The sequence below is a fragment of the Pleurodeles waltl genome, chromosome 1_1 (genome assembly GCF_031143425.1).
Source record: "Pleurodeles waltl isolate 20211129_DDA chromosome 1_1, aPleWal1.hap1.20221129, whole genome shotgun sequence".
In the NCBI taxonomy this organism is placed as follows: domain Eukaryota; kingdom Metazoa; phylum Chordata; class Amphibia; order Caudata; family Salamandridae; genus Pleurodeles; species Pleurodeles waltl.
The window spans coordinates 528,028,602-528,054,481 of NC_090436.1; the positions used below are offsets into that span (position 1 = coordinate 528,028,602).

The window sequence follows — 25,880 nt, forward strand, 5'->3', positions numbered from 1 at the left end:
GAAAAGAAAGAGCGATCAAGGACTTGGAAAGTTCTATCTTTCAGGAAGGAAGAAAAATACTTTAATGTGGTGCCTTCAATTCCTATTGCCAGAAGTCTTTGTAGTAATATATTGTAGCCTACGGTGTCAAATGCAGCACTGAGATCTAATAGAATGATGGCTGTGTATCCACCAAAATCCAATCTTTGGCAAGTTTCTTCCATAACAGCTAACAGAGCTGATTCTGTTCTGTGTTGTGGTATGAAACCCATTTGTGAAGGATGAAGGAGTTAATGATCTTCGAGAAAGCACGTTAGTTGATTGTTGACATGTCTTTCAAGTAGCTTTGATGCAATAGGAAGAAGAGCAATGGGTCTATAGTTACTAAAGAGGGTTGCATCAAGGTTAGGTTTTTTTAATAGAGGCTTTACAACTTCATGTTTCCAACATTGGAATACAAGATAATCAAGAAAGAGGGTGCATTCCTGATAACACAAAGATGTAGGACGTCCTATTTCTAAACTTTACCAAAAATAAATCACAAACAGCAAGCCACTGCCCACGGGACGGCTGATAGTCTCCAATTAAGGTTCAGTGCTGGAGCTTCTCCCTGAATTTGTGGATTAGTTCCTGCATCCCCCATTGACAAAAATAATAGGGTTGCCAATCTATAGCATTATAAATTGTAGGATACCTTGTGTGTAGTGTTTAGTTGAAGTGGGAGGCCATATCCTACACTTCTCCTCTCCCCCCCAGTGGTTAACCTTTGTTGTTAGCAAGTAGGGTTTGTTGATGAGGCATGAGTTAATGTGTAGCTGAGGCCCAGGTTACCACAGCCACAACTCCAGCAAAAACCGTTTCAACCGAGAAAGCCTTTAAACTCCCTTTTGTCTTTTTCCACACATCACATGTTTTAGGAAAGTGCTATTTCTCATTGCACAAGACATAACTTCTTCCTCTTCCTAGAAGGTTAGAAAAACTGGTCCCCAAGACTGTCTTTAGCAAAAACAGTATAACCAATTAATGAAAATGCATATGTGTGCTCATGACCTATAAAACTTCAACGTAAGATAATCATATGATTGCTATGTGTATGTACAAGGATACATTCCTTGCTCTTGCCACTGCCTAACGTATGTAAGGTTGAGGTACCAAGAAATTCTGTGAGCATCTGAGCCTTGATTGATTGAATAATCATTCAACAATTTCTTTATAATAAGTTACCTATTCAGTATCCCTTGCTCATGGCAAGTTACACAAATCATATTCCAGGAAAGTAACTAATGCCATGCCACTCCTAGGCGCATCTATATGCTATAATTTAGACCTAATTCACAAAGGTAAACTTATACATTTATGCAGGTTTACAATTGGTTGCTAAACACAAAGGTATTTTGCTAGTAGTATCTTACAACTGCGGAGACTCCGCATATAAAAAGATTGGACTGTCGTCCCTTTGTGTTCTCACCAACCATAACAAACATCATAAATCTGTGAGCAATGAAAAAAGGCATCCAGTTCCCAACAGCGGTTATATGCCATACTGATGTTTAGACCACAAGGTATATGTTATTAATGCGCACAATATACACTGTCTGCATAGAGCACCAAAAGACTACTATAGAGTCCACTCTGCCACTCATCATCCAATTTCCCCCTTAGTATAAGCATTCAAAGGCCTGCTCCCATCTCTCACCTGGCCTTATCTCAAACCCAGGTGGTCCTTTTGCGTCTTTTCTCTAAGCTTAGTTGTGAAGTTGTCATGCTTATTTTTTTTTTTTTAATTGCATATTAAAATGTAAATTTCTTTAAAAAAAAATAAAACAATTGCCATTGTTTGTGATTTGTTAAGTAATAACTAAGACCAGGCAAGCATAAGAATTTTCGCTACAGGAAAGTTTGATGAATGTGAGAATAGAAAAGAATAATAATTTCTAAAGTTATCAAGTAAGCTTATTTTGGAAAGTATAAATAAAGTGTATGTAAAATAAGAAATTGATCGTAAGGGGATACCTTTAATTTAAGTGTTTGTATTAGTATGTCCATTTAAGAGCTACAATAGTACTTAGGGCCATATGTAAGAACACATTTTCCCATTGACACAGAATGGGAAAAACCCTTTGCTACATCTGGCCCTTAGTCACGTATATTAGGGGAATGCATGTCAAAAGGGCTCACAAAAGTTGACATTTATACCTAAGAATCATTGGGCCTGTATGTTTAAAAATGTATGCGGATCCAATGTTGAGACTAAAATCATCTGTGGTCTTTATTTTAGATAACTATCCCAACTGCCAACAATGTCCCGCGAGAATTCAGTTCAGCTGGTCCCGTACTACCAACCTGACAAGTAAGTCCATCATGAAGGTCACACACTTCACGATCCCACCATAATCACACCTCATTTATGAACTCTACGAATACGCTTTGTAAACAACTGGCACAATTTGCATTTTAATGTTGTAGTCATCCATCGTTGACGTGGTTTCTTGACATCTCAGAAACACTGGCACTAAGGCTGTCACTTGTCTGATAACTGACTGCAAATATTTAAAGCAAAGGGATGCTTAGCTTTTTTTGGTACCATCAGGAGGTGTGAATTACTACTAAGAGCAGCTCTAAGTAACACCTGTTTTAATCTTTACTTGCTTTCTTTATCACCTTTATACATTTTTAGGGAAAGCTGCATATTCTCAAAATGAATGAAGAGTTAAACTGCGCCGAGTAGAATGGCAATGTTTTGAATAATCATTATGTTTTTGGCTTTACTTCTAAGTCTCAGAACTCGCTTTGACAGTCCAACTATCTGGCCAATGGCTGTGCACTCTGTGCATTTCTGAAAGCAGTTTTCGCCATTAACTAGGATCGTTGGCGTGCTGCTGCCAACCAACAAATAATCCTTATCATGGTTTCGACCACAATGTTTGGTTAGTAAGAAAAAAATTCAAGGACTAGGATTTGCATTTTACTCTATTATGGATCTATGAGTTTCGGAAAACAATATGGTTCTGAGCCCAACAAGCAGATGATTGCTGATCTACCTAATGTGGTCCTGATGAAGCAGAGTCTTCCATGAAACGTGTTTTATGATGAAATCTGAGTCCATTCACAAATCTATGAGCTATGGTGGAATTGGAAGCTTTTTAGCTTGAAATCTACAAAAGGCTTTCAGAAGGGGGGTTGTCCTTTCTAATAGGTAATAACTGATCAGGAAATAGTTTTGATTGAATAAGCTTTGAATTACGATGGATCTAATATATAATTATATCCAATTCTAGATGCCTTGCCATGTCTGAAAACGTGTGCAAGAGATACTTTTTTCTCGTGTTTTCCTTCTGTCAGCAACACTTACATGTGGATCTTTTAGGTGTATCTGAGATGTGCTGATACATGTAGCAATAGCCTTACTTGTGTCTAATAATCAACAGTACTTTGAGCCTTACTGGATTTTTGCTACTTATTTCATAAGTTTCTCTTAACATTTCCTTTGGCGCACTCCTGTGTGTATGTTTTGGACAATTAGGTGGAATACAAAGGTGTAAAGAGTTGCCAGTGTGCTCGCATATGCTGATTCACAACAGTAGAATCTTTGTAAATCCATGGCCACAATGTCTGCTTATGAGAGTCAAAATTCTGTTGAAGTATAACAGAGCTATTTTGGCAGTAGGCTTACGTTTACGGATGAAAATGGCTTCGTAAATCATGGCCAGTGTTACACCTGATACCAGGAATCAAATGTTTATTTTTTGTTAAAAAAAAAAAAAGTAAATCTTTCCGATCGCAGGTTTTTATATTTAAAGGCATGAATTTACACATTTTTTAGACTGTGCCTCGTAGTTACTCATGTTTAACTCATGAGTGAAATATGGGCACATTTGAAGGAGTGACAATCATAGGTAGTGTCAGGTGTGCAACTATTGAAAAGGAGTTTGTCAAAGGAGTGGTCAATGACATGCAATGCAGATTTTAATAAACACACAGAAAGCAGCAGCCATGACAGGCATTCATGGAAGGTTTGGAAGTTGCAGCGTGTTTAGTAGGACATGGGGGTACTCCCTCCTCCCCCCTCAGCCTCAGTAGTACCCTTCGACCGTCCACTAACTGCTACTTTTTTGTCAGTCTACTCTTGTATGATCACATTGGGCTGAGTGGATCGTGAATCAGGCAAGTGGCGTAAAGCAGTCCCTTTGGTGCAGGGGGGCACCTAGCCCTTCAGGGGGCCCCCATTCTGCTCAAGACCAATGAATGTCTGTGTGATATGGGATACTCAGGGGGCCCTCATCACATTGTGCATTACTCCACTGGAGTCAGAGAGCACCCCTTGGCCATCCCACCCTTACACACTGGATATTTGACCTACATCAAGTAGAAATGGGCAACTTTTAACTTTTGAGTAATGTAAAAGGTGTACAGCAGGGATATAGGATAAAGGTGATTAACCTTTTTTATCTTGTCGATGAAACTTCACTTTCGTATAAACACAAGTATTAAACAGTGAATGCTCATGTAGGAAAAGTGCACTTTAGCAGTTATGTAGTTTTCTTTTTTGTAGGGAAACCACAATATTTGGCCTGTAGTATATTAGTAATTAGAGTGCAGTTTTTAGGATGCATTTCAAAGTTACAAAGTGAACAAGAGGCACAGGCACTGTGGGACTAGTTTCATATTTTGTAAATTGTGAAACTGCTGGGACCTTTCTCACACTATAATGTGTATCTAGAGAAAGCTGAGTAAGACATTCCTGTCCCAGCTGCTGGATGGTTAGGCACACGTCCTCAATGTATTAGAAAATGAAATCCATAAAATTATTTGCTGCACGTGAGGACTGTGAATTTCGTGCATATCTCAGACCTTGGAGTAACCTTGGTACTGCTAATCCATACTCCCACGAGAACGAAAAGACACAGGGGGGAAGTCAGACTGCTCTTAATGTTGTGTGTTGTTTTTCAAATTGATGCACGGCAATTGTGTAACTTGATTAGTCAACCAACAATATCACGTCTGGCAGAAAAAAATCCCTTAATCAAAATAGGAGGAAGACAAAGGTAGATTGCTATCAGGTGAGCGAGGAGGTCACCCTGGGCGAGCTTGAGGAGGCGGTCAGCTGGTGCGGGGGAAGTGTGAGAGCTGCTGGAGTGTGCAGAGAGCTGGGAGCTGACATCTGAGAGCCGAGAACACAGAAGACAAACCGGAGCGGGGAGAACAACATGCTATCATGTTCTAGGTATGTTAGATTGTTTCTTAGGTAGGGGGTTTGTTTTAGAGCTTAATGGTCTCCATTTTCCATTCTCGGAGTTCACATATCAAATTCCACACTTAAAAAAATGTGGAAACTCCTCCTATAAGTATTACGCACACGTTTCAGAAATTTCATCGTTGCAGAACTTTTCCTGGGGGTCCGCAGAGGGTTTGAGATTCTGAAGAGTCGCTCTATAATTTAGAATTAGAACAGGCGCAAAGACGCCAGTGGGTGCCGCAATGCCCACCAAAATGAAATAAAAACAAACGATGCTTTTACACTGCACGACTACAGCAACCTCCTGTGAAAGAGAGGGACTCCATTATGAACACGGGTTTTCAGTTATAAGAATGTAAATCTGGCGATAAAACTCCCTGAGAGACACGACTGCTGAAGGTTCGAAGGAGAGCGCTGCTACAGACGAGCAACTGCGGGGCATTCTAAAACTCGACCAATAAAGGGAAGTATTGAGGAATGTCGCTAAATGATGTCGACTGGTTTAACTAACCACATAGCCAAAATGTGGAGATGGATGAATGAGACTCACAGACCCGCAAGCATCCCTCAGTGAGTGACAAGATGTGGAAGGGTGGGCATAAAGATCATTCTTGCCTCTAACTAGTCTAATCCAGCGGTCTCCATACTTTTCTGTAGTGAGAGTTACTTCTGATCAGTGGAAATCTTTGTGAGCTACTGAAGGCCAAAGCACTTGTGCAGTGATACCTGACCCCCAACTTAATTGACTTTAAACCTAATGTCCATAGAGCCACATGCTATGGTTTGAACAGAATACTTTAACTGGGAGCACTATGTCAAGGCTGCCATGTGTGTCAGTGAGAGGGTGGTCTTTGGGGATATATGAATATGTGTACGTAAGAATAAGATTTATGTGTATGGGTGAATGAGATCCTGTGTCATTTGTACTTGTGGCAAAGACCATACCTTTTGCCATATGTGGCACGTTACATGTATATCACTAACACCATATTTTGTTTTGCATGGGAGTAATTGAAAGTGCAGAAAAACTTTCTGCAGAAATGTTCAGAATAAGGAACATTTTTCTATACTTTAAATTTCACCCACTTAAAAAATTACCCCCTTTTTTAGTTTTAAATATGACACTGTGTCTCCAAGCAAGCCACTGAGAGCAAGATGCCTGTAATATGTAAGTGCAACACTTTGAAATGGGAGAAAATGAAACTGAAGAGTTAACTTTGTTTATATTTATCCCTAAAACACATTGTTTACATTTTCACCCATTACAAAGTATAGAATTTAGAAACAGAAGGTATCTTGCACACAGGTTCTTGGTGCTGGGCGCGGTCCAGGTGCGGACAGGCACAGACGAGCTTGCCTTTGGCGTGCCCGCTGCCTGACCACGCTGCGGCTTTCATGAAATAGGTCCTGGGAGGGAACTGGGGGGGGGCATGAAAAAGCAGGAAAGGTCATAGGGGAACGGCAAGGCAGGAAGTGGCTAGGGCACAGTGCCTGGGGCACACAAACCTGGGCCTAGGGTGACTGGGATCACGGTGGCAGGAGGGTTTCCTGTCTGGTGAGGCTGCTGGCTGGTAAGACTGTCTCCTGAAGCGGGAGCGGCCTTCGAGTCAGCTGCGGAAGAGGCTGGCAGCTGGGGGGAGCTGGCAAGGACCGGTTCAATGAAGCTGCACTGCGGCCTCCATGACATTGGTCCTGGGAGGGTTGTTGGGAAGGCGGGAGGTGTGAAAAAGCAGGAAAGGTCGCAGGGGAACAGCAAGAAGTGGCAAGGATGCGGTGCCTGGGGCACAGGAACCTGGGCCTAGGGTGAATGGGACCACCATTGCGGCAGGAGGGGTCTGCTGTCTGGCGAGGCTGCTGGCTGGTGAGACTGTCTCCTAAAGTGGGAGTGGTTCTCCAGTCAGCTGTGGAAGAGGCTGGCAGCAGGGGAGAGCTGGCAAGGACCTCATTTCTCATGATTTATCCTCCCATTCATATCCTCCTTTGTGAACACTCATATCTAGCTTTTTTTAGTAGAAACATCTGTATACATGAGAAGAAAAACATTTTGCACAACAGCAGTTAATTGTGAAAAACAAATCTCTCAAAAGGTCAAGGTCAAGCCTTGTGCTCATTCTACAACACTTTTAGTTTAGTTTAGTTAACCCTAATATGGCAGTGTCTTAGTGTTTCAGGCCTAGCACATATAAGTATGATTGCCTACTACAATTTTATTTTTGCATTTGACACTTATTTTAACATCATTCATGTTGCATGTTGAAATCATTATTTCTTGACATTTTAAACACATCTTCATTGCTTACTAACTACATAAATTGTGCTTGAAAGTCTTCCATCCCTCATTCTTGACACTCTTCAATCATAGACAGTGTATTTAACAAAAAGGAACCTTGTGAGCTCCAGTTGTGCTCCAGTTGTTACACCCCAATTTCTCTGTTAGACTCTGCTGTAAAAATGATGGGCCGGGTGTTTCTTGATGGGCTAACAACATGGATGACGGACACCCATGTCATGTAAAGGGTGCAGTATCGTTTCAGGGCAGGCTTAGGTATGAACAATGTCCTAATTTACATCTTTTGATAGGACGGTATGTTACTAAACGCAGTTCCATTTACCTAGCCTTTATGGGTCTTTCCTGTACTTTTGACAGCGTTGTTAGATCAAAGCTGTGAGAATTTTAGAATTTTGGGGGTTTGAGAAGGGTATTGTTACTTTTTTATGTGCCTTCCTTTGTGACCTAGAGCCCCAAGTTAGATATGGGGTTAGAGGTCAAAGTACGGAGTCTTTTGGGCTGTCCCAGGTGATTCAGCAGGTCTACGTGCTTGCCCCTGTGCTGTTTTTATTGTGTTTTCAAGGGTTAAAAGCAGTGATGATCACATAGGGCAGGGATATGACCAAGGTGAAGAATAAGGGGGTGCCCGTATTATTGGATGATGGTGTGTGTTAGAAATGGGGTCTTTGGTTGACAGTCAGGTTACCCCCGTTCAAGCAAGGACCCTCACTCTAGTCAGGGTAAAAGAGAATCACCCTCAGCTAACCCCTGCTTACCCCCTTGGTAGCTTGGCAGAGCAGTAGGCTTAACCTCAGAGTGCTAGGTGTAAAGTATTTGTACCAACACACACAGTAACTTAATGAAAACACTACAAAGTGACACAACACCAGTTTAGAAAAATAGGAAATATTTATCTAAACAAAACAAGACCAAAACGACAAAAATCCGACATACACAAGTCAAGTTATGAATTTTTAAAGATTAAACTCAAAAATAGCGCTTAAAAACAAAAATGCTTCGATGAGTGGTTAACACGGCGCCGTGACGGAGTCGTTCCCAACAAGCCGACATCAGCGGCGCCGGACACGGAGTCGCGTAGACCCCCAGGTACAGTACCTTTGGGGAAGAGTGAAAACAAGCCGATGCGCGAAGTCGAGGATCGCGGCGTCTTTGCGAAACGTTGAATCCGCACACTTCGAGCGGCGTCAGTCACGGCGTGGTGCGGCGACTTCCATGGAGTCGCGGACTTCAGCGGGGCTGCAGCAGCGTCGGACCTGCGAAGAGATTCGCGTTCCAGCGAAGGTCACGGCGTCGGGTGTAGGCGGCGTCCCCGGATTCAGCAGCTGCGTCGGTCCAGAATCATCCGAAGTCGATTTCCTTGGATTTCCACCAGCTTTCCTTTCAAGGGCCCAGGGACTGGATAGGGCACCACTTGTCAGAGCAGGAGTCTCTCCAGAGACTCCAGGTGCTGGCAGAGAGACGTCTTTGCTGTCCCTGAGACTTCAAACAGGAGGCAAGCTCTAAATCAAGCCCTTGGAGATTTCTTCACAAGATGGAAGGCACACAAAGTCCAGTCTTTGCCCTCTTACTCTGGCAGAAGCAGCACTGCAGGAAAGCTCCACAAAGCACAGTCACAGGCAGGGCAGCACTTCTTCCTCAGCTATTCAGCTCTTCTCCAGGCAGAGGTTCCTCTTGGTTCCAGAAGTGTTTCTAAAGTCTGTGGTTTTGGGTGCCCTTCTTATACCCAATTTCTCCTTTGAAGTAGGCCTACTTCAAAGTAAAGTCTCTTTTGAATGTGAAATCCTGCCTTGCCCGGGCCAGGCCCCAGACACTCACCAGGGGGTCGGAGACGGCATTGTGTGAGGACAGGCACAGCCCTTTCAGGTGTAAGTGACCACTCCCCCCCTCCCTCCTAGCACAGATGGCTCATCAGGAAATGCAGACTACACCCCAGCTCCCTTTGTGTCACTGTCTAGTGTGAGGTGCAACCAGCCCAACTGTCAAACTGACCCAGACAGGGAATCCACAAACAGGCATAGTCACAGAAATGGTATAAGCAAGAAAATCCTCACTTTCTAAAAGTGTCATTTTCAAACGCACAATCTTAAAATAAACTTTACTAAAAGATGTATTTTTAAATTGTGAGCTCAGAGACCCCAAACTCCACATGTCCATCCGCTCCCAAAGGGAATCTACACTTTAATCAGATTTAAAGGTAGCACCCATGTTAACCTATGAGAGGGACAGGCCTTGCAACAGTGAAAAACGAATTTAGCAATATTTCACTGTCAGGACATATAAAACACATTACTATATGGCCCACCTTAACCATATACTGCACCCTGCCCTTGGGGCTACCTAGGGCCTACCTTAGGGGTGTCTGACATGTAAGGAAAGGGAAGGTTTAGGCCTGGCAAGTGGGTACACTTGCCAAGTCGAATTTACAGTTAAAACTGCACACACAGACACTGCAGTGGCAAGTCTGAGACATGATTACAGAGCTACTTATGTGGGTGGCACAACCAGTGCTGCAGGCCCATTAGTAGCATTTGATTTACAGGCCCTGGCACCTCTAGTGCACTTTACTAGGGACTTACTAGTAAATCAAATATGCCAATCATGGATAAACCAATCACATATAAATTTTACAGAGAGAGCATATGCACTTTAGCACTGGTTAGCAGTGGTAAAGTGCTCAGAGTTCAAAATCCAACAGCAACAGGTCAGAAAAATAGGAGGCAGGAGGCAAAAAGATTGAGGATGACCCTGCATAAGCAAAAAAGTCCAACAGTGTGATATTAGCAAGAACCTTGAATGGGCTTAAACTTTTGTTGGATGCCTTTGTTGATATTATGGCACGTTAATTTTAGAAACTAATCTTACACAAAACCTTTGTCATGTCCTGTACCCCCAACAAAGCCTTGTTGCCAGGCTACCCAGGGCAAAGCAATGTAAAGAACTCATGAGTTGCCTTTTTCTGGAGTAACCTTTGACTTGCTAGGCTCATGGGCGTTGTGCCTGGCCAAAAGAACATAGGGATTTTCTAAAGATTCTGGGTTCTTGTTTAATTTGGCATCCTCAATTGGATGGAAGCCTATCATCCCAATTCTGAAGTGTATAAGAGAAAGTCGTGACCCATATTAACCTAAGGGTCAGACGTCTGGGGTTATAAAAATGTCAGGGTTTTACAGGCTGAGGAAATATGGTTTGTGGCTGTATTTTAAGTCTCCCAGTCAGCTTTCCTTCTTATGCTATTCATGAGGAGATGGGACTTGCCTTTTTTGGAGATTATATTAATTTGGTCACTTATTGTTACAATGCTCGATCTGGTGTAATCTGCACATTACATTTAACAGGGAGGTTATCAATAATACTGCGACCAGGGTCTTCAAATCCCATAGATCTCCTATATCAAACAGGACAAGATTTAAGGTTTGTAGTGCTGCAGGCCATGACAAAGATTTTGGTAAGATTAGTTTCTACGGGCTCTCCTATATCAAACAGGTCTGCACCAAAGCAGACAGACCTTCGATCTTTTTAAATCCCAGGAATTTAAGTATAAAAGGGAATTGTTGGTCGAAAATAAATGTTCTGGGCATTAAGCTGCATGACAGGGAGGCGGTGGAATTAACTAAATCAACCAGTGCCAGACATTCTATGATAGGAACCACTATGGGTCCAGAGCAATATTTTGATATGGTGTTTAATACTTGGGACCATATCTTGTTGACCAGATTTAGATCTGGGACAATTAGAAAACATTTATGTTTCCCCCTAGGCCAGTTTGACCCTTCAGCCATTGTATGTCCCTGCGATGAGTGCCCTGTATGAAATCTATTACATTTTAATCTGTTTTCACATTTTTCGTGCATTTGCTAAAATATCTTTAATTCTTGTTTTGTGGAGTGCCGGCCTGGTTAAGTTCAAGCATGCCTTATTGTTTCTTCAACACCTTAGCTCTCCTATAATGTGTTTAGTGGTGGTCTTTTCTGAAATCTGCTCGGTGTTTAAACTCTGGTGGAACCCTGGTTCCCTCACATGTAGCAAACTTTTGCGAGTAGCAAGTGGCCCGAAGTGACAGTGGGAGCTATTTCCATTCTAAGCTAGCGACAACAAAAAAGAGCGCCCACCATTTCTAACCCAGTGGAATCTTGTCACCAGGATAAAAGTGCCAAGGCAGATCAAAGGATTCTAGAAGGTTGATAATGTACAATCCCATCAATCAAATGGAGTGTGCCTTGCTTGTAAAAGGACCAATGAGTGAGAGCCTGGAAAATAAACCATTTCGTGTCGGGGGAACCAATGAGGATGGCGTAGATGATGTGAGATGGACTCCCTCTTGGGAATACCAAAGATGAAGCAGGCCACTACATTCTGTACCACATGGAGTTTCCTGAGCCATCACTCTAGCATGCCTAGGTATACAGTGTTAACACAGTCCATTCTAGATGTTATCATCAGATGGACCACCATCCTATGAGCCATCTGGAGAAGTAGGTCAAGAAACTTTCTGACTGAGTGGCACAGCGCAAAGCAGGTTCCAGCCACAGACAGAATCTGAGGTTTGAGGGAAGGTTGTCCTCAAGCTTTACACCTAGATTCTAACCTACTGAGATAGGTGCAGAGGGCGAGGAAAGGCCTCTCATTGAGCCAGTATTTAGCCAGTGTACCCTTACTTGTCCAAACTGGAGAATCTTAGTTCTTTTCTGCATTACATTACAGATGCCTCCCACAGAGCTGGTGAACAACATCCATCAGGCAGGAGTTAAAGGTCATGGCATTGCCTGTGGATGAAGGGTCGAAAGTAAGGCGCAACTGGGTATCACTGGCATATGAAATGGTCTCTAACACATAGGATTCAATGAGTTTAGCTAAGAGGGCCATATAGATATTGAATAATGTAGAGATAAGGAAGAGCCCTGTTGTACCCCCAGAACTAACTAGCCTCTTGCTTGATGAGGTATAAGGAGCAAGCCAGTTCTGTAGCTTCTCTTCTTTCCAAGAAATAATTAAGCCAACATTGCCTCCAATACATAACTCCTTCTTGCGTTTTAATAAGATTGAATGTGACACAGTATCATAAGCCACTGAAAGACTGAGCAGGACTTGCACAGCACATTTACCTTCATCCAGGACAAACTTCTAACAAGCTGTTAAAGAGCTGATTGAGGATGCGGAGTATAGGGGACAAAAAAGCAGGAGGATAAGGGTCACTAGGCAATCTGGATTTAAACTGCAAAAAAGCCTGTTGTGTTTCATGAATGTTTATGCCATTCTGTGAAAAGGCCTTTTGCTTTGACCATCTCTCGTGCAGCAAAGGGAGAGTTTGCAACACAAAATAAAATTTGCTTTGTGATCAGCCTCTTCTGTGCATTATGCGTCATATCTTATCTAAATTAAAGTATTCTCTGATTCTTTGGCACAGATCCTGTTAGAAAATGGGTCTCTAGTTGGCTGAAGTATGCACCCTGTCCAAGTAGGGACCACCATCCTAGTCAGGGTAAGTTGCAACACAACCTAATTATCCTGTGCTCACCCTCCAGTAGATTGGCACAGAGCAGGCAGGCTTAACTTCGAAGTTAATATGGAAAGCAGTTGTGCAATAACTCATACAGTAACACTGAAAACACCACAGAAAGTACTCCACACCAATTTAGGAAAATAGGTAATATTTATCTGAATACAATAAGACCAAGATGACAAAAATCCAATATGCCCAAGTCAAAATATCACTTTTTAAAGGTTTCGATGAGTCTTAATCCTTACAATTCAGTGGTTGCACTTTTTTAACACACAGTACCTGGGATGCTTAAAAAATAACGACACAGAAGGCTGCAGAGGAGGAGATGAATTGGAAAAGTAGAGTTATAAGTTGTTTTTTCCAGTACAGCGAAGGCGATGTGTAGTTTCTTTCCACACAGCAAGGTGATGCGTAGGTCTCCGGGAACGCAGCGTTGGTTCCTCACTGAAATGCGGGATATTTTGACACCCAGGGACGATGCGTGGAAAATCCAGAACGCATTGTGAAGTGGCAACAGGCACTGTGTCGACCCGGCAGAAGATGCGCCAATTCTTCAGTCACGAGACAGGTGCTGCTTCGATCCGGCAGGCATTGCAGTGAATTTTCGAGGTGTTGCATCGATTTTCTGACGTACTGGATTTTCTTCTATTTGGTGAAGTCTTTGATATCCCTGAGACTTCAGAACAGGAGGCAAGCTCAATCCAAGCCCTTGGAGATCACTTGTGGAGCTATGCAGAGTCCTCCCAGCAGAGTCAGGTGCCAGCAGGCAGCAGGACAACAAGTAGGTCAGCAGCCTTTCCAGCAAAGCAGTCTAGATAAGTTATTTGGGCAGGCAGGCAGTCCCTCGGACAAAGTCCAGTTGTGGATCCAGAAGTGTCTGATTTGAGGGGGTCACAGACCCAGTATATATACCTGAATGCGCCTTTGAAGTGGAGGAAAACTTCAAAGAGTGGTTTTGAAGTGCATCAGTTCCCCTTTCAACCCAGTCCTGTCTGCCAGGAGATCTGTAGGGGATTATCAGTCCTTTGTGTGAGAGCAGGCCACTGGCCCTTGACGTGTAAGTGAGATCCCCTTCACCCTTCCTGCCCAGGAAGACCCATCAGTATGCAGATGAATGCGGATGCAGTTGAGTGTCCTGAGTTTATGGCTGCCTTGGTGGAATGCACATGGGGAGCTGTCAACCAGCACAGATTAGACGTGGATTGGAGACAGGCTGTAAGGCACAGAGAGCAGTAAGTGCAGAGAAATGCTGACTTCTAAAAGTGGCATTTCTAAAACAGTAGGCAAGTAAAATCCAACTTCACTAGTAAGTGGGATTTCTCACTACCATCCCAAACATACCAGAAATGACAAGGGTACTACTCTCAGATCAGAAATTACCACTTAAAAGTATATAAGGACATTTCCAATGCTGGCCTCTGAGAGGAGCAGGCTTCACAGTAGTGAAAACGACTTTGGCAGTTTTTCACTGCCAGAACATATAAAACTTATAATTACATGTCCTGCCTTTTACTTACATAGCACCCTGCCTTACGGGTTACCTAGGACCTATCTTAGGTGTGACTTATATGTAAAAAAAAGGGGAGTTTAAGGCTAGGTAAGTAGTTTAAATGCCAAGTTGCAGTGGCAGTGAAACTGCACACACAGTTTGTGCAATGGCAAGCCTGAGACATGGTTCAGAGGCTACTTATATGGGTGGCACAATCAGTGCTGCAGGTCCACTAGCAGCATTTAATTTACAGGCCCTGGGCACATGTAGACCACTTTACTAGGGACATACAAGTAAATAAAATATGCCAATTCGGTATGAGCCAATGTTACCATGTTTTAGGGAGAGAGCACATGCACTTTAGCACTGGTTAGCAGTGGTAAAGTGCCCAGAGTCCTGAAGTCAACAAAAACAAGGTCAGAAAAAGAGAAGGAGGAAGGCAAAAAGTTTGGAGTTATCCTTTAGGCAGGGCCATTTACCAACAGACGCGTGTGTATTTTCCATTACAGATGCCACGACTAAAGGACCCCAACCTGAAATCCAATATCTCCTATCTAGTGGAAGGCCCACACTCCTTTGTCTTTGAACCTCGTTAGTATGCTCCAGTATTTTCACTGAAGTAAAAGTGAGTATGCTATCTTAATTTTGGTTTTATCAGGGATAATATGTTTATATTATACCCTGGATTGTGTACTACACCCTGAAGGGTGATGTGCCTCTGAGAAGAACTGAGGTGGTTCTCATCAGTTGAACAAGTGGACTCGGCTTTCAAAACTATTTGTGTACCTTAAAATCACATGCACAAATAGGCATTTTGTTATGAGCAAATCACCATTTCTGCTAGTCTCAAAGTTGGGTTTTGCAATCACTAAAAAATGTAATCACAGAAAGATTTTGATGTGATTAAATGTACAGACTTGGGCAACGGTCCTTGGCGATTGGGTGTGCCTGGGCTGGAATGACCTATAAGTTTGCTCACACCCACAAACTTACACAGTTTAGGTATTTACAAACCAGTTACCATCCCCTTTCTATCCTGAAAAAGGTGGGATGTTTACTCCTGCCAGCGATAGAGGTAAATTATTTTCAAGGTGGAAAGGAGAACTGAGTGCTAAAATAGGGGCAGTTAGCAGTGGAGAAAGTGATTTCTCTACGACCAAAAATATTTTTCCGACAAAACCGGTGGGTGCAGATTTCAGACTTTTTGGAGACTCGGGCCCAGGGTGTCCTGCATCAGGGTAGAGGTGGGGGCTGTGCATCAGTGGGTCGCTGGGTGTTATGCATAAGGGCCATGGATGTTATGTATCAGGTGAACAGTGCGTAATATGCCTGTGTAACCTTGACTGCAAACCAGCTCTTCTCTCCTGTACCTATTGGTTCCTTCTTTGGCCTACATGCAAACAAATTTTGCTCCGTACCACTCTCGTCTTACTGTCGAAGTAAGCCCTTTTGTACCCCACCATGGCACAGTGCCCTGCTGCCCTGCAGCAAGATTGTGCTATAACTGTCCCTAACGTGGATACATATATGCATGCATAGTGGCCTAGGGCACGATGGGCCGTTGTGCAGTAGAGAGTTATAAGTGATGTGTAGCCGCGTTCACATTGTGGTGTACAACAGGTCACAGGATCGTTCAAATTAAGATACAATACTTACTACTATGTGAGGCGTAGAGGATGGATGCCAGTGAGGCCTAAAGTTATCCCATTACAGGTGAGAGCAGCTCATCCAGTCCTTTTTCTATTTACTGCATTTGTGCCCTCGTAATTTAATTCCAGGCTAAATACAATATTACAAATACAACAAGTCCAAGAAAGCAATACAAAAACACGCATATCATTTACTCACCTCTGACACAGAGAATTACAGAACATTTTGTAACAGTGAATGTTTGAAATATAGTTCAGTATTAAAATAAGTACGGGAAGCCCTGTGCTGGCAAATGTGGAAAATTAATTTGCTGTTAGTCATAGTATTTTCTAAATGATATTCTACTCCGGCAGTAGCCGGTGGCACAGGTTACATTTCTTTACATAATTAATTAATGATATTAAACTGTTTTATGATAACTAATTTTACGAATTGTATTCCTCTACTATGCACTACAAACTCTTTCATACCAGGCCTCAGGCGGGAGGCATACTCAGATGGTCTACATAATGGTGACATAGAGCTCCCTGAAATTAAAAATCTGATCAGTCTTCAGTCAGGCACAAGACTGCTTTAAAGACAACATTTGTATCACTAATAAAAGATAATGATTCAGCAGAGAAAGTGAAATAAAATTCGGGTCATCCAGAACTTGATGAAATACAAATATGAAACATATCTACTGCAATTCTTTTAAGAGTTAATAATTTGTAGACAAGGCCTAAATATTATAACTGATATTGAAAGGACATAACTGGTTTGCAGGGTTAAAAAGATGAATGGGACTGAGGCAAATAGAAACTATGCCTGAAAAATGAGAAGGTCTCAAGGAAATGTTTATTTTTAAAGTGAAGACTTAAAACGAATAAAACTCGTGGGTGAAACCATAAAAAGTTATTGAACTAGCAAGTCATGATGACTTGACATCTCCTAGATGTTTCAAAGGGACAATCGTCCAATTCTCAATAAAGATTGTGGGGCTGCGTGCTGGTTCTTCACTCTCTTTGGTCACTGGTGTCGACTAGGAACTGATTTATAAGAGGGTGGTAAGGTACAATCTGCCAAAAATGGCAATGCAGTAGATTGAGTTTGGAGGATGGCTATGCTCTGTTGGAGGAAAGTCCTCTGGCTCAACTATCTTCAATGCGACGGAACGGAGATGACATGACAAGCAAAAGCGGGAGCTCAGCCACCCGACCAAGAGCTATACATGCACGAGGCCTGGAAGTGCACCTCTGTGCATATGATAAAATAGCTAATAAAACGAACGATGAAAGTTAAAATAAAAGAGTGATTCATCTACTTAAAACTAGAATTTGAAAGAAAGGCTTGGCCGTTGCAATTAAACAATAAAACTATGAGTAAAAAGACAGAATAAAGCTCTAGAGACATATGATTGAGGTGGTGAAGTTATCGGCACTTATACACATAAGAAAATTACTATCGTGATAGGATTTCATGGTACATCTCTCTTGAGATGCCTAGGATAATATATTTTTATGCATGAAGATGAAATTGGAAGTAGTTATTTGGCAATACCGAATCAATTTATCTTAAATTCAAATTTGCATATATGTATTATTCGAATGTATTGATTTTTTTTATTTTGTAATTGTATTGACCGAAGTCGTTCTGATTTTGCCACGGAAAAAGCAATTGCTTATCGTGAAACACGAATCAGACAAATATTCTGTAGTCTGTGGAATACATCCCATATTGCTCCTCATATGTGTTTGGACTTTAGTTTTGCAGCGCATACCCGAAAGACTAGACTTTATGGAGAGAGGGAGCGTTCTGGCAGTCTACGTTTTGAATCAGCCCATGTAGAGAAGTGCGCGCCTGGCACGAAGAACGCCCTTATACATGCTAGTTCTACTTGATCAGTGGGTCGTAACAAGGTTGAGCAATTCGTGGCTCACTTCCAATGCCCTAGTTAGTCTACCAAAGAACCAGTGACAATGTTTTTTTTTCAATCTTTAATGGGACATGTGGAGGTATACTCAGCTATTTTCGCTGAAAACCTCCGTTCCCATTTTGGAAAATATTTTCCTCTGGCACGAAATGGCAAATCTGCATGCAAAACAGTTCCTAGATAATGCTAACAGGCTATTGCTTCCAGGCAATTATGAACTTGCAGGACAGGCTATGGTAAATGCTTCAGGTAATTCTTACTCAGTCAGGACCCTACTTTCTTTGCAGATCATTGGCAATCTCTGCACGGCTTCATAGGTCTTGGTATCACACAAAAGGAGGTTTTTTATTGTGTTAGACCTGGTTTCCCCCAACTTTTTGCCCTATGACCTGTTTTACTGACCTTTTTTTGGCTGGCTTTTTGGATTCTGTCACTCGACCAGTGCTGACTAGTGTTAAAGTGCAGGTACTCTTTACTCTAAACATAGCACTCTTGGCTTATCCACAATTGGCACATATAATTTACTTGTAAGTCCCTAGTACAATACAGTAGCCTTTCAAACATGTCTCAGGCCTGCCTCTGCAGAGCCTGTGTGTGCAGTTTAAAATGCCAATTCGACCTGGCAAGTGCACCCAATTACCAGGCTCAAACTTTCTTTTTTTATTACATGTAAGTCACTCCTAAGGTATGCCATAGTTAAATCTAAGGGCAGGGTGTAGTAAATTCAAAATGTTGGACATGTACATTTAAGTTTACTATGTACTGGTAGTGAAAAACTATTACATTCTTTTTTTACTTTTGCAAGGTCTTCCTCTCCCATAGGTTAACAATGGAGTTACCTTGAAGCAGCCTTTAATTGTAACTTTCAGTTGGGAAAATAAATTTGGTGTTTGGTGTCTCTGGTTTCACAATTTAAAATCACAACTTATGGTGAAATTGCATTATAAACTGTAACTCTGGTAATGCCACTTTTAGAAAGTTGATAGTTTCTTTCTTTTACTGTTCTGTGCCTTTGCCTGTCTCTGAGTACATGTCTGGGGTTGGTGACAGCTGGGCTTTGTGCATTTCCTCTAGACAGTCACACACAAAGGGAGCTTAAGGGTGACTTAATGGGCCTTAATGGGCCTTTAACTGGCTTGATGGGGGGCAGAGCTTAGCACTGCCTCACTTACACCTCGTTTGCCTCAAGAACACCTGAATAGGGCTGTGCCTCTCCCCACACAAAGGGCTGTATAACCCCTTCTAGAGTGTCTGGAGCCAGGGAGGGAAGGACAGGGACCTTATGATCTTCAAAGGCCCCTTGAAGTCTCACCCATTTCAAAAGAACATTTGGGTATAAGTTCTGGACCCCAAATCCCACCAAATCAGAACTCTACTGGAACCCAGGACACTTTGCCAGGAAGGACTGACTGCTGTGCTGCCAGGAGGGACTGCCACTATACAACTGCATTGCTGTATCAGCCTACTGCTTGATGTGTGTTGTGCTGTAGGAGGGACTGCCACTTTGCTTCTTGCTTTGCTGTGTTGGCCTGCTGCCTGCTGCTTCTTGTCTGGAGTGAGAAGGACTGGACCTGTTCTCTAGCCCAAGATTCTCCAAGGGCTTGTCGGCTTGCTCCTCGATCTCTGCAATCTCAGGGATATCAAAGGCTGCCCGCAATTCTCCTGGTGCTGCTAAACTCTGCCATCTGTGTGTTCTACCCTAGCCTGAGGTGCCCCCTCCAGCCCTGGGCCTAAGAAGTGGGTTCTGCAGGTGATATCTGCAAAAGCGACGTGTCATGCATCATGCCCTTTATGTTGACGCTTTACTTCATCAAAGGTACTGTTTCAGTTGACCCTGTATGGGTTCTGTAGCTGGCCTACCTTCCATCACAGTCGGCCTGAACTTTGGATTTGTACCGGTCCCTTGCGACCTCAAGTAAACTTTCAACTGCTAGTAACTTCTAAGCACTCCTTTCACATTTAGGGCCTGATTACAACTTTGGCGGAGGGGATTAATCCGTCCCAAATGTGACGGATATCCCGCCCGCTGTATTACCAGTCCATTATATCCTATGGAACTCGTAATACAGTGGGTGGGATATCCGTCACATTTGGGATGGATTAACCCCCTCTGCCAAAGCTGTAATCAGGCCCTTAATCTTTAAAAATTAATATCTTGAATTCTGCTTATTGGATTTTTGTTGTTTTAGTCTTGTTTTACTTTGATAAACATTCTTTACTTTTTCTAAACTGTGGTGTCTTTCACTGTATTACTGTAATTAAGTGTTGCACACATACTATATACATTTTACAGATTAAATCTATCCTCCAGATCTTCTCAGCTGGAGTTTCTGTATGTATTAGGGAACATAAAAAGGCCTTAAAGCTTCACATATTTACACTAAGAGAAATGATCTGGCTAGTATATGATTAGGTAAGCATTCTCAAAAGGTAGGAATGGAACCCCAAATTATCTTTCAGTGGTTTTAATTACAGATTTAATTTTGCATGGGGCAAAGGGTGGCAATAAAAGGAGGCAGTCTCTGGTCAGCTTGGATGCATGTGAATGTCCCCTGCATAGTATATGTGAGTTTTTCCCTGATCTGAGTTTCCTACTCCATGCAAATCTGGTATCATAACCTTTATTTTGACACTGGTGTCATGTTAATCTTGCTTATGCACATAGGTCTAGGCTGGTCCCTGACAATACTGGACCCGAGACATGTCTTCTGCCCAGGTGGGAGCACCAAGGGGGTTTCATAGCGAACAGAATACTACTCTTCCTGTCCTTGTTGAGCACATAATACAGTGGTGGCAGAGTACCATGCTTTGTGAATCCTTTAGTTCTATTGTGTGTTCCAAAGTAATTTCTTTTATGTAAAAAAGCATGTACTGTGATGGACATTGAGTGTTTACGTCTGTTGGTTGACTGTTGAATTCTGAAGTCTTGCCTCAAGAGTGCTTCCCTGACAACCCTTTGAATTTTCATCCTCTGTACCATGAGAGTCAAATGTACAAAGGGTTGGGCTTTGTCCAGTTTACAGAGCCACAGTAGGATGGGCAATAGGACACCAGTGGATGACAGCACTTTTGAGCCTCAGTAGGCCTTATCTGCCCTGCGGCCCCCTAACGGGGTTTGATAGTGTTTAGTGGTCAGATCACATATGTTTAAGTTATCCCTTAACATTGTAAGCCCCTTTACTCAATAATTACCTTTGTGAAGTAAGCAGTAATGTTAGATACCCCATTAATATACAGCTTTTTAAGAACTGGGTCAAGAAAAATATTTTCTTACTTATCTTCAGATGTGAAGCCATAACTAGACAGTGCAGAAAAATGATGCCATGAGGTTAGACTGAAGTTGTCGAAAATGTCTTTAAAAGAATTAACCCTAGAAATAATGGTATATTATTCAGTGCTTGTTTAGTCAAGAGACTGTGTTAGCTCATTATGCATTCACTATACTAGAAAAACTACAGCATGACATAACCATAGTGTTCCAACCTAAAGATATAGCAAATGTCAAGTGAGGTAGAACATTATCTTTCATTTGCATAGTTATATTTCTATGCATATTTCTATGCATCTTTATCCAAATTACTTTATTATTGGCCAAATATGACAATGAACAGTTGGATTTTTCAAACATTTCAGGATTGTAGGATTGAACAAAAAGTTGTTTGGGTTTGATTCAAACACATTCCCCTCAAATACTACTTTTGACAAGGATCATATCCCTTTGGATCAAGACGTTAAAGAGCCATTAATAGAGGTGCATAGAATCAGGTTCTATCCCACAGAACATATAGAAAATATTGTAGCAAATGTTGGATTTTGAAAAGTGCTGATCTAGAAATGGTTCTTAGAAATTATACTTTAAGATGAGTTTATTTCTGAAAAACAAGATAGAAATTTCCCCATAATATTATTTGTTTCATGTCCCTCAGCGATGTACAGGAAAATAAAGATATTACAATATCCACCTTAGATACACTGGGATGTAATGTTCTTCCTCCGATGGCCCCTACTTTGTTGGGCTGTTGGATAAAGTATATCCAGTTGAAGGAACCAAAGGGGAGCTCCTTCTATGGAATACTAATGGTACGCCCAACCTCTAAACGAGGAGGCCGGACTAAGGGTTTGGTGGGCAGAATACTACGTCAAGGTTGTAATGGTATATCTTGTCTGCTAAACACTAAGGGGGTTATTCCAACTTTGGAGGAAATGGTAATCCGTCCCAAAAGTGACGGTAAAGTGACGGATATACCACCAGCCGTATTACGAGTCCATTATATCCTATGGAACTCGTAATACGGCTGGTGGTAAATCCGTCACATTTAGGACGGATTACCACCTCCTCCAAAGTTGGAATAACCCCCTAAATCATGTCCCATGTCTTTAAAACACTGGTCTATCTACATGGATTCAATCAATAGATTTATAGAGTACTTTTTGTCACCTGTGAGGGTATCCAGGTGCTGGCATGGTGGGGTTGATTAGCCGAATAGCCAGTGTAGGGAAGTGCCTCCCTTGTCATGGTTACCCCCTAACTTTTTGCCTTTTGTTGACGCTAGTTATGATTGGAAGTGTGCTGGGATCCTGCTAACCAGGCCCCAGCACCAGTGTACTTTCCCTAAACTGTACCTTTGTTCACAAAATTGGCACAGCCCTGTCACACAGATAAGTCCCTTGTAACTGGTACCCCTGATACCAAGAGCCCTGTGGTCAAGGAAGATTTCTAAGGATTGCAGCATGTACTATGCCACCCTGGGGACCCCTCACTCAGCACATGCACAATGCCTCACAGCTTGTGTGTGCTGGTGGGGAGAAAATTACTAAGTCGACATGGCACTCCCCACATTCCACTACCTGTGGCATAGGTAAGTCACCCCTCTAGCAGGCCTTACAGCCCTAAGGCAGGGTGCACTATACCACAGGTGAGGGCATAGTTGTATGAGCACTATGCCCCTACAGTGTCTAAGCCAAACCTTAGACATTGTAAGTGCAGGGTATCCATAAAGAGTATATGGTCTGTGAGTTTGTCAAACATTAACTCCACAGTTCCAGAATGGCTACACTGAAATCTGTGAAGTTTGGTATCAAACTTCTCATCACAATAAATCCACACTGATGCCAGTGTGGGATTTATTGAACAATGCACACAGAGGGCATCTTGGAGATGCCCCCTGTATACCAGTCCAATTCCTAGTATTAGGATGACCAGTTCCTGGCAGCCTGCCATAACCAGATGAGTTTCTGGCCACATGAGGTGAGTGCCTTTGTCACTCTGTGGCCAGGAACAAAGCCTGCACTGCGTGGAGGTGCTTCTCACTTCCCCCTGCAGGAACTGTAACACCTGGCGGTGAGCCTCAAAGACTCATGCCTGTTGTTACAGCACCCCAGGGAATCCCAGCTAGTGGAGATGCCCGTCCCTCCGGACACAGCCCCCACCTTTGGCAGAATGTCAGGAGGAGATAATGAGAAAAACAAGGAGGAGTCACCCACCAGTCAGGACAGCCCCTAAGGTGCCCTGAGCTGAGGTGACCCCTGCCTTTAGAAATCCTCCATCTTGGTTTTGGAGGATTCCCCCAATAGGAATAGGGATGTGCCCCACTTCCCTCAGGGAGGAGGCACAAGGAGGGTGTAGCCACCCTCAAGGACAGTAGCCATTGGCTACTGCCCCCCAGACATAAACACACCCCAAACCCAGGAAATCAGATTCCTGCAACCTGAAGAAAGAAGAAGGACTGCTGACCTGAAAGCCACGCAGAGACGACGGAGACAACAACTGACTTGGCCATAGCTCTACCGGCCTCTCTCCAGACTCAAAGAACCTGCACAGCGACGCATCCAGCGGGACCAATGACCTCTGAGGACTCAGAGAACTGACCTGCAGCTAAAGGATCAAGAACCTCGGACAGCGGCTCTGTCCAGAAACAGCAGCAAAATTGCAACAAAGAAGCAACTTTAAAGAGACTCTCACTTCCCGCCAGAAGCGTGAGTCTTCACACTCTGCACCAGCCGGCCCCGGCTCAAGTTTGGAGAAACCAACACCGCAGAGAGGACTCCCAGGTGACTCCAACAATGTGGACATCCTGAGTCGACTTCCCTGCACCCCCACAGCGACGCCTGCAGAGAGGATTGAGAGGCTCCCCCTGACCGCGACTGCCTGGTAACAAAGGAACCGGATGCCTGGACCAAGCACTGCACCTGCAGCCCCCATGACCAAGAGGAACCTAGTTCAGTGGGCGGCTGGCTCGAGAAGCCCCCCCTGTGCCCTGCCTGCATCGCCAGAGTGACACCCGGGTCCCTCCATTGATTTCTACAGCAAACCCGGCACTGTCAGGGAGACCAGATCCTCGGGGCCTGCGCATGTTCCCTACATGTCCACCACTAGACAGCTCCAAAGCTCCGATAGAAATATCACAAAGCCTGAGAGAGTCCAAGTGGGGGTAAAAGGGGATTAGGTAGGGAACAGCTGGGAAGGAGACCTGTAGGAAGCAAAAGGTTAAACAACACAATATCAAGATATAATCACATTGATTTTCATAAAAACTCTCTGTTGAATCTAGGGTTCAATGATACTCGGAACATGAAATAACACTCTGTTGAATCTAGGGTTCAATGATACTCGGAACATGAAAAAACACTATGTTGAATCTAGGGTTCAATGATACTCGGAACATGAAATAACACTCTGTTGAATCTAGGGTTCAATGATACTCGGAACATGAAATAACTCTCTGTTGAATCTAGGGTTCAATGATATTCGGAGCATGAAATAACACTCTGTTGAATCTAGGGTTCAATGATACTCGGAACATGAAATAACACTCTGTTGAATCTAGGGTTCAATGATACTCGGAACATGAAATAACACTCTATACTGAAGAAACATGAATGGCCTAGAACTAGACTCCAGCTAGGCCTAAAAAAATCTAGGTACCTGGAAAAATCAAGAATGGGTTAATACAATGTTTCATATGAGCTTTTCATGAAATATCACATACTGTCTAGAATACAAGAACCTTCTAGAATAATGTTTCAGAACAAACATTGCAATTTTACATGAGGACAAAAGGCTATCTGAAACATTCCCTGGAAAACAATAGGAATTGTACTATGGGCTTAATATGCACAAAGAATGTCACACCTTGAATTAAGCATCTTTACAGAAAATCCAAAAGCTCGGGATAAATGTGTGCACCTCAACAAACACAACACACCAAAGTTTTAAATGCCATGAAATGATCGCGCAAGATGTTGCCGATCTGAACATCAAGTTTTACATGCTGGAAATGAATCGTGCACAATGCTGATTCAAACAAGAATATGCAAATGCCATGAAATGATCGCGTAAGATGTTGCCGATCTGAACATCAAGTTTTACATGCTGGAAATTAATCGTGCACAATGCTGATTCAAACAAGAATATGCAAATCCCATTAAATGATCGCGCAAGCTGTTGCCGATCTGAACATCAAGTTTTACATGCGGGAAATGAATAGCGCACACTGCAGATTCAAACAAGAATATGAAAATGCCATGAAATGATCGCACAAGCTGTTGCCGATCTGAACATCAAGTTTTACATGCGGGAAATGAATCGCGCACACTGCCGATTCGAACAAGAATATGCAAATGCCATGAAATGATTGCGCAAGCTGTTGCCGTTCTGAACATCAAGTTTTACATGCAGGAAATGAATCGCGCACACTGCCGATTCGAACAAGAATATGCAAATGCCATGAAATGATTGCGCAAGCTGTTGCCGATCTGAATGCCAAGGTTTACATGAGAGCAATGAATCGCGCACTCTGAAAGTTTCACAAGTAGGCCCAAAAC

At 42.8% G+C, this 25,880-nt stretch overlaps 1 protein-coding gene across 4 annotated transcripts in view; it reads left to right on the plus strand.

The window, feature by feature from the left end:
- FAM81B (family with sequence similarity 81 member B) overlaps window positions 1-25,880 on the plus strand; it is a 408,082-nt gene that overhangs the window by 37,765 nt on the left and 344,437 nt on the right. For 3 of the 4 annotated variants that reach the window (XM_069225555.1, XM_069225546.1, XM_069225537.1), the window contains exon 2: window positions 2,258-2,329. In XM_069225555.1, coding sequence (XP_069081656.1) covers window positions 2,280-2,329 — 50 coding nt within the window. In that variant the 5' untranslated portion in view covers window positions 2,258-2,279. Of the gene's footprint in view, window positions 1-2,257; window positions 2,330-5,092; window positions 5,204-25,880 lie in introns of those variants that run through there. The other variant, XM_069225562.1, reaches the window with a different exon arrangement.